This window comes from Nestor notabilis, unplaced genomic scaffold, assembly GCF_000696875.1.
Source record: "Nestor notabilis isolate BGI_N333 unplaced genomic scaffold, ASM69687v1 scaffold6977, whole genome shotgun sequence".
NCBI lineage: Eukaryota > Metazoa > Chordata > Aves > Psittaciformes > Psittacidae > Nestor > Nestor notabilis.
In genome coordinates this window covers 12,038-28,155 of record NW_009937725.1, presented here as the reverse complement: position 1 = coordinate 28,155, position 16,118 = coordinate 12,038, and the positions used below count along the sequence as shown (strand labels likewise).

General features: G+C 39.2%; 1 protein-coding gene across 1 annotated transcript in view; it reads left to right on the top strand.

The window, feature by feature from the left end:
- Positions 1-14,941, top strand: part of PDE1A (phosphodiesterase 1A, calmodulin-dependent) — a 149,724-nt gene extending 134,783 nt beyond the window's left edge. The window contains exon 14 of the mRNA XM_010018968.1: positions 14,865-14,941. Coding sequence (XP_010017270.1) covers positions 14,865-14,941 — 77 coding nt within the window. The remainder of the gene's footprint in view (positions 1-14,864) is intronic.
- The last annotated feature ends 1,177 nt before the right edge of the window (positions 14,942-16,118 follow it).

Here is a 16,118-nt window from a genome sequence, read left to right as displayed (position 1 = left end):
AGCGGGTGGTGGGAGAGGTGTGTGACAGTCAGAAACCGACTGACAGTTTGGCACATGAAATCTACCCTGACAGACTGTTTTAATCTGTTGGAGAAAAATAAATTCAGGAGGCTAAAGGAGTCTCATCTAGCACCCGTGACAGTGATTTTAATTGCAATGCTAAAACTGTTAGGTCATAAGCAGTTTTTGAGCTAATCCGGAAAAGCGTTCAGAACAGTGGGGAAAGGAGAATTTTTCACCATGATCTGAGCAATTGCGATGTATGGATTGAGCTAAGAGTAGCAAGAAACATTTTGTATTAGTAGTACCTGGTAAATCACTGACTAAGGAATGGTAACTGAACCTGGTAATGGAACCTGTTCTCTATGCCCCTGGAGTATACACTGGCTGGCCTCTGTGTGTGAGAAACTACATAACTTAAAACACCGTTTCCCTCTACTAGGCTCGGAGCAGCATGTACCTCCCTTCCCCTACCCTGGAAGTCCCAGCATTCAAGCTCCCGTGCTTACAGCTAAACAGCAAAAGAGAAGTAACAGGCAGAGATAGCCACCCTAGGAAAACATAAACTCACAAATTATTTTTAACCAAATCTTTTAGTAAAAAGCTAATTAAGCATATGCTACATTTTGTGTATGATGTAATGCTGTGACATCAAGTGCCACTGGCTTATGCGGTTTGCAGTGCTTTTATATACTCCTATATCTGTCATGACATATGTGTGAGGAGTTGAAAGAGGAAGGAATAAGTGTCTAAATAACTTTGTGTGTTACTGCAGTGTATTCTTGAATTTGAAAATGATTGGTTGCTAAACATCACTGTTGTTTTGGAACTCTTGGCCGTGTCTTTAAACTTAGTTCTAAGTTCCAGGGGTACCAGGATCAGTCCTCTCATTTTCTGCAAAGTTTTGATGCTTATTGCTTCCTTTTCTGTCTAAAATGGCTGATGTGAGAACATTTCTTTTAGAAAGGTGCAGTTCCTTACCGTTTTGTCCAAGTTTTGGTTGTTTGTCACTGCTTTCTGGAAGCAGTGGCAAGCCTAGAAAACAAAGTTTGTGGTAATATACACAGACAGTCCATAATGTCCAGCAACATTCTTCATTGCAGAATCCTCAATTTAGTTCTTAGTGCAGGTTAATAGCTTTGCTAATTCTTAATACGTCCAATGTCATTGCGTCTTTCTGTAAGGGTAAGTTCTTGTAGCTTATTTTCAATATAGCCAATGAAAATAGCAATGTGATTCACCAGACATTTGCTTTACTGGGGTCTAGCACTGTGGCAGTCACTGTCATTAGCTGATCCGAGATGTTGTGCTCACACATGGCTTTTGTGGTTTTCCTCTCCACTCTTGTTAAGTCAGTACATATTCAAGTGGTCAGTTGCTGGAGACAAAAAGGTATCTTATAAACCCTATAACTGTGCAGATGATAGTAGCTGAATGCTCTGTTTCTTATTACAGAAAGGCCAGGAGAAGAAAATGGATGGACATGTACAGAAGAGAAAGTACCAAAACATAGAAAAGCTTCCTCACCACTTAGTAGACCATGTCTCGAAAGTGTTGCTACATACACAGGCAGTACTGTAGCTGAGCTGATGGAAATCAATGTTGTAGTTGATAATGAAGACTCACCAGAGCTTCTGCAGTGGCAGAACAGTGATACTTTGGAGACCACAAGGTCCTACATGATTCGAAAGCTTAAGCCGGGTGACAGGTTTAGTATTTTGTGGACAACTTAGTCCTTCATTAAACTGACAGGAATTCACTGTTCCCATCCACTCTGGCAAGCAATTAAAAAAAAAAAAAAAAAAGCTTCAGTTTTCAGAGATTTTTTAAGCCAGATAAAAAAAGGTGATGAAAGAAGAGTAGTAGCTGATGAAAAAGAGAGAAAAGAAATCGCTTTCAGTAGTTAAATGTAGTGTACTAGATCACTGCGTTTTCTGTAGGTGTCAAATTACTAAGTACCAGAATTTTTCAATTATTCTGAAATTTGGCTGTTGCCTCATAACTGCTGCCAGTTTTCCAAACAAAACAATGCATTGCAGACACCTTGCCAACAGCCCAACCTAAACACAAGGAAAGAAAGTCACTTCTACAATGTTTACATATCAAATACCATTGTTGCTTCTCATGAAGGACAGTGATCAAAGGCAGGAGTTCAGAAATGGCACAGAAGAACAGAAGAGAGGGATAAGACTGAGTCCCTCCTAACAGACCAGTTACGAGAAGCAATTTGGTTTACAGATGAACTCACACAAATTTTGCTGAATAACACTGGGTTCTTGTAAAGAAAACAGTACCAACAGTTGAAAATACGCAAACAGAGCTGGGTCCAGGCACTTTTATTAAGTTAAAACAGAGAGAGCAAAACAAGTAGCAACAATAAGACATACTTTTATCTATATTGTTATCAATGTCTGAAGGGGGCCTACAAGGATGCTGGTAAGGGACTTTTCATCAGGAACTGTAGTGATAGGACAAGGGGTAGTGGGTTCAAACTGAAACAGGGGAAGTTCAGGTTAGATATAAGGAAGAAGTTCTTTGCTGTGAGGGTGGTGAGGCACTGGAACAGGTTGGCCAAAGAAGTGGTAAATGCTCCATCCCTGGCACTGTTCAAGGCCAGGTTGGACAGGGCCTTGGACGACATGGTTCAGTGTGAGGTGTCCCTGCCCGTGACAGGGGGTTGGAACTAGATGATCTTAAGGTCCTTTCCAACCTAAACCATTCTATGATTCTATGATACTCTGAGTTCACTGCACAACAGACTTCTGTCTATCTGAATGAATATGATAATCTTTACACTGTTTAGTGCCTGACATCCACCCAAAAAAACAGAGGGGAGTTTTCTAGAGGCCCAAGAATGCTGTTTAATCTTACTAATCTTATTCATCTATTTACTCTTATTAAATATTGTCAATGTTGAAATGCCAGGTTACATTGTTAATTTAACATACCCCATTTCCATCTCTGGCTGGCCATGACAATGTGTGCCTATAGAGGAGGAGGAACTTGCTTTTCCCAGCAGCCCAGTGCAGGATGAGAGGCAGCAGCTTTGCCTGCTGTTCTCAGAAGGTCCTGGCAGTTCATGGATGGATGGAGGCAGAGACTCTGCCACAGTATTTATTACAATCCTTACTGTCCAGCACTGCTTGTCATCATGCCAGCTCTATTTCTCTTACACTGATGGTAATAACTTATCAGTGCCTTGCTTCAATTTTAGTTATTCAGTCACTGTCCCAGTCTGTTGTGGTTTAACCCCAGCCAGCAAGTAAACCCCACACAGCTGCTGGCTCACTTTCCCCGGTGGGATAGGGGAGAGAATCAGAAGACTAAAAGTGAGAAAACTCGTGAGTTCATTCACTTCTTCCCTTCGGCAGGCAGGTGTTCATCCGTCTCCAGGTAAGCAGGGCTACATCATGCTTAACTGTTACTTGGGAAGACAAACACCATGATTGAATGTCCCCTCCCCTTCCACCTTCTTCACTCTACTTTATATGCTGAGCATGACATCATGTGGTATGGAATATCCTTTGAGTCAGTTGGGGTCAGCTATCCCTGCTGTGTCCCCTCCCAGCTCCGTGTGCACCCCCAGCCTACTTGCTGGTGGGATGGCTTGAGAGGCAGAAAAGGCCTTGACTCTGTCCTTGACAATGTCATCCATTGGTTCCGACAGGTCTCTCTATAGTAATTCCTGTAACATACAACTGAAATCCTGGGTTACAACAGCTTAAAAGTATTTCCATTACAATCTCCACCCCATGTCCTTTGGACCAGACCATCGGGTTTAACATTGCAATGGAATTGCATTCACCTTGCCGCTGCTCTGACTTGGGCTTATGCAGAGACTGCAGTCTCTTAGAGATGTGCCTGCTTCAAATGGAGCTTTGTCTGTGCACTACAGTCTTTTCAGAGGTGTACTTTGCTGTGGCATAAGCTTATCTACAGCCACAGTTGCTTTGAGATGCCCCTCTTCCACGTGGCCTTCTCTATGGGCCACAGTGCCTTCAGAGAGATACCTGCTCCATCATGGCCTTACCCATAGCCACAGTCACTTCAGAAGTAAACCTTCTCCGACATAGCTTTACGCCTGGCTGCAGTCTCTCCAGGGCTGAACCTGCTCTGTCATGGGCTTATCCATGGCCACATGCTTTGAGGTGCTCCAGCATGACCTCATGCACACCCATTGATGCTTCAAGATGTACCTGGTGCAGCATAGACTTATCCACAGCCACAGATACTTCAAGGTGTACCTTCTCCAGCAAGGACTTATCCATGGGCCACAGTTTCTACAGAGGTACACCTGCAGTGGCACAGACATAACCATGTCTACAGACGCTTCGAGGTGTACCTGTTCTGGCATGGTCTTATCCATGGCCACAGACACTTTGGAGTGTTCTACTCAGCATGTGGACTCATCCACAGGTCGCAGTCCCTTCAACTCAAGTTCACACTGGAGTTCCAGCTAGTACAGCAGCACAGGAGCAGTAGCAATGCCCAGCCACCCCAGGCACATGGCCGTTACTGTTATCAAAATGTGCCCAGGCACAGCACAGTAAGATGATAAGCAGTAGAGCAGCACAGCAAGCAGTGAAATCATAAAGCAGCCACTAACAGGCCCTAGACTAATATACAGTAAGGCAAGTAATCCCAATGACAAGCACAGGAGCCTGCCAATTAATAGCTAAACAGCTATAGCAGCAATAAATTCAATCTAGCACATTCCAATCAAACCTATTGTTACCTTGAACCCTTGGAGCCACACACCGAGTGCCAAAAAGGACTGTCATGGTTTAACCCCTGCTGACAACTAAGCCCTGCACAGCTGCTTGTTCACTTCCCCATAGTGGGATGGTGGAGAGAATCAGAAGAAAATAAGAAAACTCATGGGTTAAGATAAAGATAGTTTAATAAATAAAGCAAAGCAAAAGAAGGAATTAATTCACTTCTTCCCATCAGCAAGGAGGTGTTCAGCCATCTCCAGGTAAAAAGGGCTCCATCATGCTTGATTGTTACTTGGGAAGACAAACACCATGACTCCAAATGTCCCCCCCTTCCTTCTTCCCTCCTCTTTATATGCTGAGCATGACATCGTGTGGTATGGAATATCCTTTGAGTCAGTTGGGGTCAGTTGTCCCAGCCGCGTCTCCTCCCAATGCTTGTGCATTCACAGCCTGCTCACTGCTGGGGTGGTGTGAGAAGCAAAAAGGCCTTGACTCTGTGTAAGCACTGCTCAGCAATAACTAAAACTACACTGTGTTATCAACACTGTTTCCAGCACAATTCCAAAAACCAGCGCTGTACTAGCTGCTATGAAGAAAATCAAATCTGTCCAGCCAAAACCAGCACACGATCTCAGACTTTTTTAAAGGCTGTTAAATATTTCTCTTCCATCAGAATGATATAGCAGCATCAATGACAGAAAATGCCAATTCTTTTATACAATATAAAGGTCCTATATAATATAGAGTGCAACTATTAACTGTTATGGAAAGCAGAAATCTGTATTTTTCCAGCACGTATAGCATATTCCACAAGTGGCTGATACACTATAAGAATCCAGTATTTTTCATCTTTTTGGTGGTAGATTTTATAGGGATTGAAACTGAGTGGAGCAAAGCAAGATAAAACATAGATGTCTAGCAGATGAGAAACTTCATACCACGAAAAAGGATTGGAGATCTTAATGAACGTTGTGATATCATCATAGAGGATTTTGTTCTTGAGGCTTCCCAGTCTCAGTCACAATTATCAGTCACTCCTTCTAGTTGCCCTGGACAAACTCCTCCAAAGTGGACAAGGTACTTTCCTTCAAGCTTTTTTAACTGAGAGTGACTTTGAAATTTTATCACTATGGAGTGGTAATCACAGATGTGATTATCAGCATAGATCAACTAATGTTTAACAATAGTTTTAGCTCCACAAATTTTAAAATTCCACAGTATTTTTTCATGCTTAAAATAGGTAATATTTTGCTCACATATTCTTTTCTACTCACTTTTGGAACAAATAGTATTGCACCAATTTAAATGCAATAGATATGACTTTTAACTAGGATGTTACCAGGTGTAAATTCGTGCAGAGACCCTCCATTTCAAAGTTACATCCATCAGATGTGCATAGACCTGAGTTAGAGTTTGGTTGTATTTTAGATATCCTTAAGCAGACGTGCTTGAGGTGATATCAAGGGCAGTCATAGAAATAAATGACCAGCTTGACAGAAATTAAGAACAGGCCATCAGCATTGTTCCAAATAAACTGTTAAACTTCATTTGCTGTTTAAGTTTAGCAGGGAGTGAAGTGAAGCAATTTTCAGTTTAGATATTCAGCTTTCTATATGAATATTCCTTTTAAATGTGCATAACAGCCACCCAGTTACACCAAGACAAATCTGAATTATGGTTAGAATTGTCCTAAAACACCATTATGTGAGAAAAAACTGTCTATTCTTACCAACTTTCAAGTTAAAAAAGCCACCTTTTGTAGTGTGAGCTGAGTTAATGTTACAGTTTTATGTGCAATTGTAGTTCAACTTTGCTTTCGTCAAGTTACTTGTGCATCTGAACAGGATCTGAAATATTTTATCTTGGAGTTTCCTTGCATTTTTTTATAAAGTTAAGGAAAATGCTTGTAGCTCTGCCATATGGAGGCAAATATGGCACGTAAATCAGTTTATTCGGACAAAAGCCTTAGGTAGGTAGATTATACTGTAAGTGACAGATGTTTTACTTAACATATCTAAATTGAACATCAGATTTGCTTCAAGTTGCATGTATGTTTCTTAATGTCTTTAGCCTAACCATTTCTTTGTAAGCGCTACATTAGCTATTAACAAAAAAGTCTGTAGAAAGAGATTACTTGTCCAAGTTTCAGAAAATTTAGAGTGCAAAAAGAGCAGCTCTCTATTTCTATTTAGAAATTGGCTCAAATTGGAAAATTCTTAATATTTTAGGAAGTATGCCAGGAAGTGGAAGAACTGACAACAAAGGGAAATTACTTAGCTTCTGTGCATTGGTTCTGGTTTGGAGGTGTTCCTTTCTGTCGCATTGCACAGGCCAAATTCTACTTCAGGGGGAACTTTTTTGGATTCAGAAAAGTGAGGTAGCATTGATGCCAAATGCTGACTGTGGTAGAAAGGTGGTTATAGACTGAGCTGTCTTTCAGTTGTCATATGCAGTCAGTTTTGGTCAGGATTTGGACTGGTCACTCATATCCAGAGTTTCTGAGAGCTGCCAGCTGAACTCAATAAATAATTCAGTGCTTGGTTTCCTTCCTTAATACAATGTGCACAGCCAAGTTCAAAATTTTATGCAATATCAGGAAGCTATTTTGTGCAGGTGTTCAAACTGCGATCCTTTTGTTTTTTAAGTTGGTGGTGTTTTGTATCTTCTTATAGTAGTATACAAAGTCTAAAATCTGAATTTATGAAATGCAGATTCTAATAGCAAGACAAATAGGCCTCATGTGAAGATACAGTTATTTTTTATCAGACTTTTTAGCCTCCAACACAAATTTTTCCATTCTCTGTTTTCTTCATTTTCTAGTATCTCCTGTTACCAACTCTGTGCTGCTCTGTTCTGTCTCCTTTTAGCCTGGACCATTTCATTTGTACTGTTCTCTGAGTCTCTGCAATAGAGAAGGAATAGAGCCTTCCACAAACATTATTTTATCCTGTAGCTGCTGTTCCCTGAAGCACAATATGCCTCATATTTATTCTTTTCCATTCTGCATGTGCCATTAGCCATGATGGCAGCAGTACTGGATTGCATGCATGTAATGTCCTATAACTGTTCCAGCTGAAGCTCTGTATCAGCTGATATTTTGGACTTTTCCAGGCTGATAGGCCAACTTCCTCCAGGGCTTCCCTTTAATTCCGATGCCTCCCCCATTGCCAGCAAGGTGCTCCCCTTCATGCCCTTTCTCTGTTGCAGAACTGATGAGCTCTGCTCATTCTAGTCCTGGAGGTAAACACCACTGTGGGGATGTGCCTGTAGTATGGGGTCCTCCTGCTCCCATTCTTCAGCTTGCAGCGTGTCTGATGATGCTCCTTGCTCTGTACTATGGCCAAAAAAGAGGTACATATTACAGACTAAACCAGAAAGCGGACCACAATGGTTCAGTTGCAATAGTGTAATCAGGAGCAGAATTTGACTCATATTAAACACACCAGTGCACATGTCCTCATGCAGAAAGTCAATGTTCACAATGTTCCCATGTGCGACTCTATCAGTCACTACTCTGAAATCAAACAGTTGTGGCTTATCCTTCTTATCTAATTCACATATTTTGTTCCCTCTTTGTAGAAGAACTTGTGAAAAATGTTGATGAACAGGAAAAAGAACAAAGCAGAAATTCCACAGATGCACAGTTACAGGAAGAGACAACAAGGATACAAAATGAGAGTAGTCAGGGAAGTGATGGTACAAGCTGTCCTCCCAGATCCATCGTCCTACAAGTAGTCTCTTTCGACACTCCTCTGAGTGATGATGAATCCAACTCAGAAAAGTGCACTAACTCTGATCCGAACCAGAAAGATCTCACCGATGCCCAGCAAGAAACACAGAATACAGACCCACTGAATGGTAATACTTCATCACAGAGCACCAGTCAATATAATGAAGCTGTCCAGGGTGAAGCTGCAGCGCTGTCTGGTATCTCCATGTCAAATATTGACAGTAATGTGAAATATTGAAATAAGGTGTTGTGCAAACCCCCAGCATAAGACAGTTTCTTCAGGCATGTGTAAAAACAGTGTGGTTTTAGTGTCCTAAAACCACTGAATAAAAGCTATTTGATGTTAACAAATATCATCTTCTTGATATGAACTAGTTGGTGTCTAGTAGAAATTTTTGTACATAAAATACCAAGACTTTTGGTTGAATTGGGAGAATCATTTTAAGGTAATTTAAAGATACCCATTTGTATCTTTACATAACGTAAACTTTCAAAACAGAATTATCTAACATTTTCTCTTTGAATAGGTAATTATTTTTATGTTATTAAAATACCTCCCCCTTAGTTTAGGTACCTAATATTATTATTATTTTTTAAACCACATCCTTTTACTAAATGTAATGTGAATTTTAGAGTTAACTAAGTAGATGGAATTCACTAACTGTAGTAGGATGGGACTATGTCATTCTCTTAATCCGGAAGATCAGTCTCTTGACTGTAGTTTGCAGGACAAGCATAGCACCCAGAAAACCATTATAATGTCAGAATTTTTTTTTTAATGTAAGCATTTTATCATAGGCTGACTATGATTCAGTATCTGGTGATTGTAAGTCAGTATCAAGGGCAAGATGCCCAGGAAATATCAAAGTAAGAGAAAGACTGTGCATTTTCATTTTGTTTTCTCAATTTGCCTACTGTTAGAATAAGCTTTGAGGTATTAGGGTAGTAAGAATAATCAGAGCATACAATGATGCTTCTTTTCCTTACTTCTAATTAAAATGCTAAACTCATTAATGCTTTTATGACAGAGAGCCTTGTAATATTGTGCAATATGGCATTGTCTGAGCAGCCACACTGAAGTGCTTATAAGGCTTAGCTTAGACCTAAGTATATGACTTGGCATTTTGCTCAAGAATGCTTTTTATGGAGAACTCCCACTTATTCTACAGTTCCACATTCCAGCACTCCACACTTTTATTGTTGACAGATTTTTTTTTTTCCATCAGAAATAACAGATGGTGAATTTAGGGTCCTAAATCAAAATATTTACACTAAAATTAATTTCACAGCATTTGAAGTTGTCTAATAACTGACATATTTGTCTTTTGATATGTATATTTGCACTGATCTTTGTATTAAAGCCCAGCTTGAAATTTCAGTGCCTCAGAAAAGTTTCCCATCTGCTGGATGAGGAACCCAGTAGGAAAAGCTGCATCTTATATCTTTCAAACTATGCAGAAGGCACTTGTGGTGTCCTCAGGTGACTTTATATGGCTGACCAACAAAAAAATAAAAATGCTGTTTGATAGGTCAGATAGATACAACTCGACATGCACTTGGTACCCTCAATTGCCTTGATGATCTTCATATTCCACATTTCCTATGAGAGCAGATATTTCTTACTTTAGAAAAAGCTAATTTGTTTTCTAAGGCAGGGAATTTTCTACAGATGAAGCTGATTTTCTGGTTTACACTATTACAGATTTTTAGTAGAGTGCCTAAAATGCATAGAATAAGGATATTTGTCAGGTGTTATTTCTAAAGGCATCTGATACGTGAAGGCATTTTTAGCTGTCATTTTATGCAAAACATCTCTTCACTGTGGTATGTTGAATTTACTCTTATCTGTCTTCAGAGATTGTTTGTGTTCATTTCCCAGCATAGATAAATACCCAGTTAAATGGAGAGCTTGATGAATGGTTTGCCTGGTTTCTGTGGCTTATTAATGTCAAAGTCCAATACTCTCTGACCAGCTTCTTTGGTTTTTTTAGATTCTACGCATGAAGGCTGTAATGTTTAATATCAAATTTACCTATTTGAGGACAGTTGATGTTACATGGGATTTCTGATTTAGCAGTTATACAAAATATACTGACAGCACACTACATATGCAGATTATACTTAGCAAAACAGAGGAATCACAGTATGCAGCTCAGTCACAGTGCCAGTGCGAGTCCTGTTACCAGTCTGTAGAATATGCTCACTGTCAGGATTCTGTGTGTCCCCAGTCACCAGTAAGGCATACATGGGTGAAGCCAGCTCAAGCCTGTTGCTCTCTTCAAAATTCTTTGGCTAGTTGTTTAGGTTTTGTACTTGATATTGGGGTGGCCTGGCTAACTCAGAGAGACAGTCACACTCTTCTAGTGAACACAAGGTGAATCATCTACATCACTGGTTGATGCCCTCAACTGTAATATAGTCCATGGATCCACTCAGCTGATACAAGTGCTTATGTAAACCAAAGGCCACCCTCCACTCCCCTTTGTGTTGAAATTGTCAGCTGTCTGCAAGAGCTCCTGTCAGTCACCCATGCATTACCTCCTGATCTTGACAGGAATATCACCCTTGCCCATTTCCTTCTTCCATTGTAGGGAGTCAGTCACAATGTCATTTACATTTTGATTTTATGTTATTAAATAGTTTGGTTTATACTTTTAATTTAATAACATTTCATTCTTGTATTTCCCTTATTTTCCCAATATTTAAATGATATAGAAAAATATTTTGAGTATTTTATGGTCTTCTAAAATTATTTACAGAGGGACTATGTCATCTTTTTCTTAAAACTTTCTTTCCTAAGAAAAGTCCAGCCATGTTACTATATAGTGAGAAGCCTAACTATATATCAAAGTGCTATAATCTTTTAAGTCAGCACTGACTAATTTAGGGAACTTTATGCTTATAATGAAAAACAAGGGACACCCAATATTAATTTCTCAACTATGTCATAGCATATATCAATAAATGGAACATACAGTGGGCTTTTTCTGTGACTGCCAATTAAAGAAGTATACTGCAGATATTTACATTACTGTAATGCACAGGATGAGACTCAGGTCCCCCCTGTTTGAGATTAAATGAATTAATACAGGGTTTCAGCAACAGCTTTAAGTACCTCTGCAGAGGTTGTGCCACTGTGTTAAAAAACTGAAAAGAAAGGCAATACAGGCATTTACTATTGCAATAATTTGCAATATTCGATACCAAAGGGAAAACTCAGGCTAAAATGTTTCCCATTTGTCTTTCACAGTGGTATAATTATTAATGTCATTCTAAATGGAGGGAATCCATTAAACTGTCATTGTTGTTGTGTAAATGTAGGTCTTTAATATTTGTTTTTGCAAGAGTTATCATTGCTGCAGTATGTGTAGAAACCTCGTAACTACAAACAGCACAGCAGTCTCTGTTTTCTCACTCCTCCCTACTTTTTGTCTGTGTAAGTGATGCTTAAGATGGTAAAGGGAGAGTATATTGTGTATGATGCAAGCAGAAAGTAACCTACACGTGGCCTTAGAATTTTTCCCTGCTTCCCAAATTGGAGTTATTTGAATATTCTAAGAAACTCTGTCCATCTGTCAGGCCATTATTAGCACTCTCCATGTGAGATTTTTCTACTTCTATCTTTCTGTACTGAAGAAGAGGGGTAGAAAGCTAAAGTGATGTCCACAGTATTTGCTGAGTCCCAGGGAGGAGATGCAAGCACATGCAGGCACCAGGGCTGGGAGAATGAGACAGAAGGTAAGAAGAGAAGCAACTTAGTTATTAAGATTGAAATTTCCTATGTTAGCCATCATTGTTCTGTCCTTTGTAAAAAGCAGAAACTCAGTTTGGTTTTCTGTGAGTGATTGAATTATAAGAGAGATAGGTAGCACGGGAAGATGATCTATCTGCATTCTTGGGAGCTGTCACTGAATATTTGGATGTACTATGATGAGGGCTTCCCCTTTAAGAAAAAATTAAAAAAGGATTGTTTTCCTCTCATTGTATCACATATATTTCTAGGTGTAGTTCTTGTAGACCACTGCACTTTATTAACAGAAGTAGCTCTGCCCTGGATCCTGGTGAGTGTGAAGGGAGAACCGGAGGGTCCTTATTACAAGAACTCCAGTTGTGACTGAATGACGTTTTTCTCCACAATACCTTTATCCTCTCCATCATCTCACTTGAAATTAATTGAATGTTACAAGATTAAGTGGAACTATTATAAGGTGATTTTTTTAAAGTGATGATTTTCTTCTTCCCCTGGGTTATTTATTAATTAGAACATTAATTTTAAAAAACGCTTATGTTTAATTAAACAATTCCATGTTTCAATGATTTATAAATGTTAATTAGCACACTTTTAACTTTTCACTCATGATAGCCACATTAATCCTTAATATCAAAATGTAAAGGAGATAATAAATCTGTGATAAAACAGATTATCAGCAACTTCACTCTGTATGACAGCAGAGGACTACCCAGTCACATGAAGCTGTACAAAGCATTCAACATCATCAACAATCAGCAACTAAAAGACTCTGGGGGATAACCAGGTTAAATAGCAGCGGACAGATCCATGTCAGCAACATGCCAGTTTGATTTATGGTAATGCAAGTGGCATCAAGTAATCATCCATGCCATGCAAATGGTAGTGACTGTTCAGTGCCCTGTGGTACTCAGCTGAGTGTGGAAGCCTTTGCATCCATGCAGAGTGGGCACAGGTCTCTGTGGTGCTCACCGTGTGGCTAAACAGAGCAACAGTAAATCAGGATCCTGGTACTAAAGGAGGGCACCTGTGTTCATGCATGGGATGAGGGTGGAGGGAAGGCAAAGGAGGGATGGAAGGAAGAGCAAACAATGTATTTATTAAAAGGATAGGGATTATAAGATAACAGCTGTTATCAACCATCCATAGTGCAGTTTATCACATAAAGAACCTGATGCATTGACAGGAAGAAAGTTATGTGTGGTTTGGAAGTTAATGTTTAGTTTTTATGAAAATTAAACATACAAAGTTTTTGTTTCAAGGCCTCCTCAAACTCCTCCTATCCCACTCCTAAAACACTGCATCAAATATAAAATTTTAATATTTAAATAAATAGATTTTATTCTTATACCTCTCCCTACCCCCTTTTTCGTTTTTATGGATAATAATAAAAGTTTTGCTAAATCCCTCAAAAAAAATCTGCAGGCTGAAAGTTCAGGAGTCATTTTTGTTCTAACACATTAGTCCAATTCTGAGACTTTAAAAGCCTTTGGAGAACTGCAGAACTAAATCGATATAAAATAAGGGGGACATTGAAGAATGCTGCTTGGGGGAATATGGCCTATCTGCTAGTGGCTGGATTACAGAGTGGACAGCACCCACTCTGCCACCATTCATGGCAATGAAACCAGTAGAAAATCAGTAGCAATTCTTACTTCTTTACAGTGAAACCCTGGTGAATTCATAGCTGTTATTTTTTTTAATTTCCTTATGAGCTCCCTTTCCTCTCTTCCTTTTCTCTTTTCTAAACTGTGAGCCTCTTCTTGAACAACTCACCAGCTTTCAATGTTCCTTTCAGATCACACATCATCCTCTTCCCTTTCAGCTGCCTGTACCGTTGTTTTCTGGCTACTCAGAAATCTTTCCCTGCCTGTATTTTTACTTTTATATTTTACTTTTATGCCTCTCCCAGTACATCTTCCTCACTTTTCAGATTTCTGTGCTATTCCTTTTTCACATTTTTCGGTTCGGCATTATTAATCACTGGTGGGATCACTCAATCAACTGGTAAAAACTGAGAAGTTATGACTTAGTTAGCAAATAGCACTGTAAGTTTACTATATTCTCCCCACGCCTGCTGTCTCAGTTTGTAATTTCCTCAAATGTACTCATTCAAAGTTACTGAAGGAATAGTTGGAGCAACAGCTAGTATTATCATTGTTCGTTTGAAATTCATGTTGTATCACTTAGTTCGAAGGCTGCTTGTGTCACGTGGTGTCATTGCTCCTATCTGATTAAATTAATTGTATTCTTATAACTTGACCCTGACATCTTTCATTATCTGAGAGAAGCTTACTCTCCATTTGAAAGAGGATTTAAACAGCACTTCTCTGCAGAGGGTGAATTTTGACTTTCAGTATGTTGGAGGATTAAATAAACCAAAACCAAATCCACTTTATAAACACTCATGTAAACGTCTTCTTTTTTTTTATTCCATGCTGTGATCTATTGCTTTCATGCTGCCTTTTGCTTTATTGATAAACCATAATGATTAGTGAATTCAATCCTATGCTTACTCAGGTGAGAAAGCAACTAAAGAAAGCAGTGTCTGAAATCTCATTTTAACCTTATAAGAGTCAGGAGAAGAAAGTTCCTGTCTGTCAAGGGCTGTGTAGATTCTCTTGATTAAATTCCTCACTCAGATTCCCAATCATATTTCTTTATCTTCCAGGTGAGCCTAAACACTGTAAGAAGTCAGAAGATATATTAAAAGCCACTGAGCAGAAAGAAGCACTGATAGAGAACTAGATTTGCCTTTTCATAAAAGCTTCTGACATTTCAGACAGGACAGGTAATTTTGTCATTTCTTTCTTACAATGGGGAGAATTTTACACTGTAAAGACTTTCTTAGTGCTGTTATTATCCTCTTTGTTCTAGTTGTGGCTTTATTACAAGATTTTTAAATGGGGACATGATACACCCACTTTGTATGTCCCCTTCAAAGCCATTCAATATAAAGAAGGGAAGAACAATACTTTTACATCCTGGAATCCTTAATTGTCAGACTAAATGATCATGCAATAAAACATCCTCAATTCATGTATATTAAGTACTGGAAGTAGTAGTATTAAAAATCTGTTGTTCTTGAATTTTCATTTGACCTCTGTTGCAGGAGAAAAGAGCTCCTACCCTGTGCTCTCAGAGGCTGTTATCTGTCAACTTCTTCTTGGATCATTCTGTTTCTGTGGAGAGTGATTGGACAAAGTGATCAAGAGTGTAAAATGTAAAACCCTGAGCTGGCAACTCAAGCCACTTAACAACTCACAAGATTTCAGTTCTATCTGTTGTTGCTATTTCCTCTTCTATACTGCTTTCTTAAACTAGCCAAAATAATTCTGCCAAAGTTGGACATCGCTTTATCGCATCACTGACACCAGACATTTCCAGTTAACCATGAGATATGTGAAAACACGACATTTATCATCTGCCTGGGACAGCTGTTACATGTCACTGCTACTGGCATCCAATGGAATTGGGAAGTCAAAATGAAACATTATTACAGATACTTGTTCATGCAACCATGCTGCATGCAACATAAAAGTCCTACTTGTTAAGCTTCCTTAACATATCTGGAAATAAAAAGATGTGGACTGCACGGGGAAGTTGTGGAGTTACCCTGACCAGCCTGCATGGCTGACATATGGAGATAACTGGTGTTTAACAAATCAGTATTTGAAATATCTCTTTAAAATTAATTCAATAGCATCCAATATTAAAAATTCAAACATTCTCAGCCCTACAGTATTTTGGAAGACATCAGCAATGGTGTCAGCCCTACCATGAAGTTGGTGCTTATTGTTTTGTAGGGCGAAAGAGACAATGACAAACATGAAAATATATGTCATGTGAAATTTTGCTTCAGTTCAGCAAAATACTGTGTTGCCTCTCAGGCAGAAACTGTAAGGTGACTCTGAGGCCTTATAGC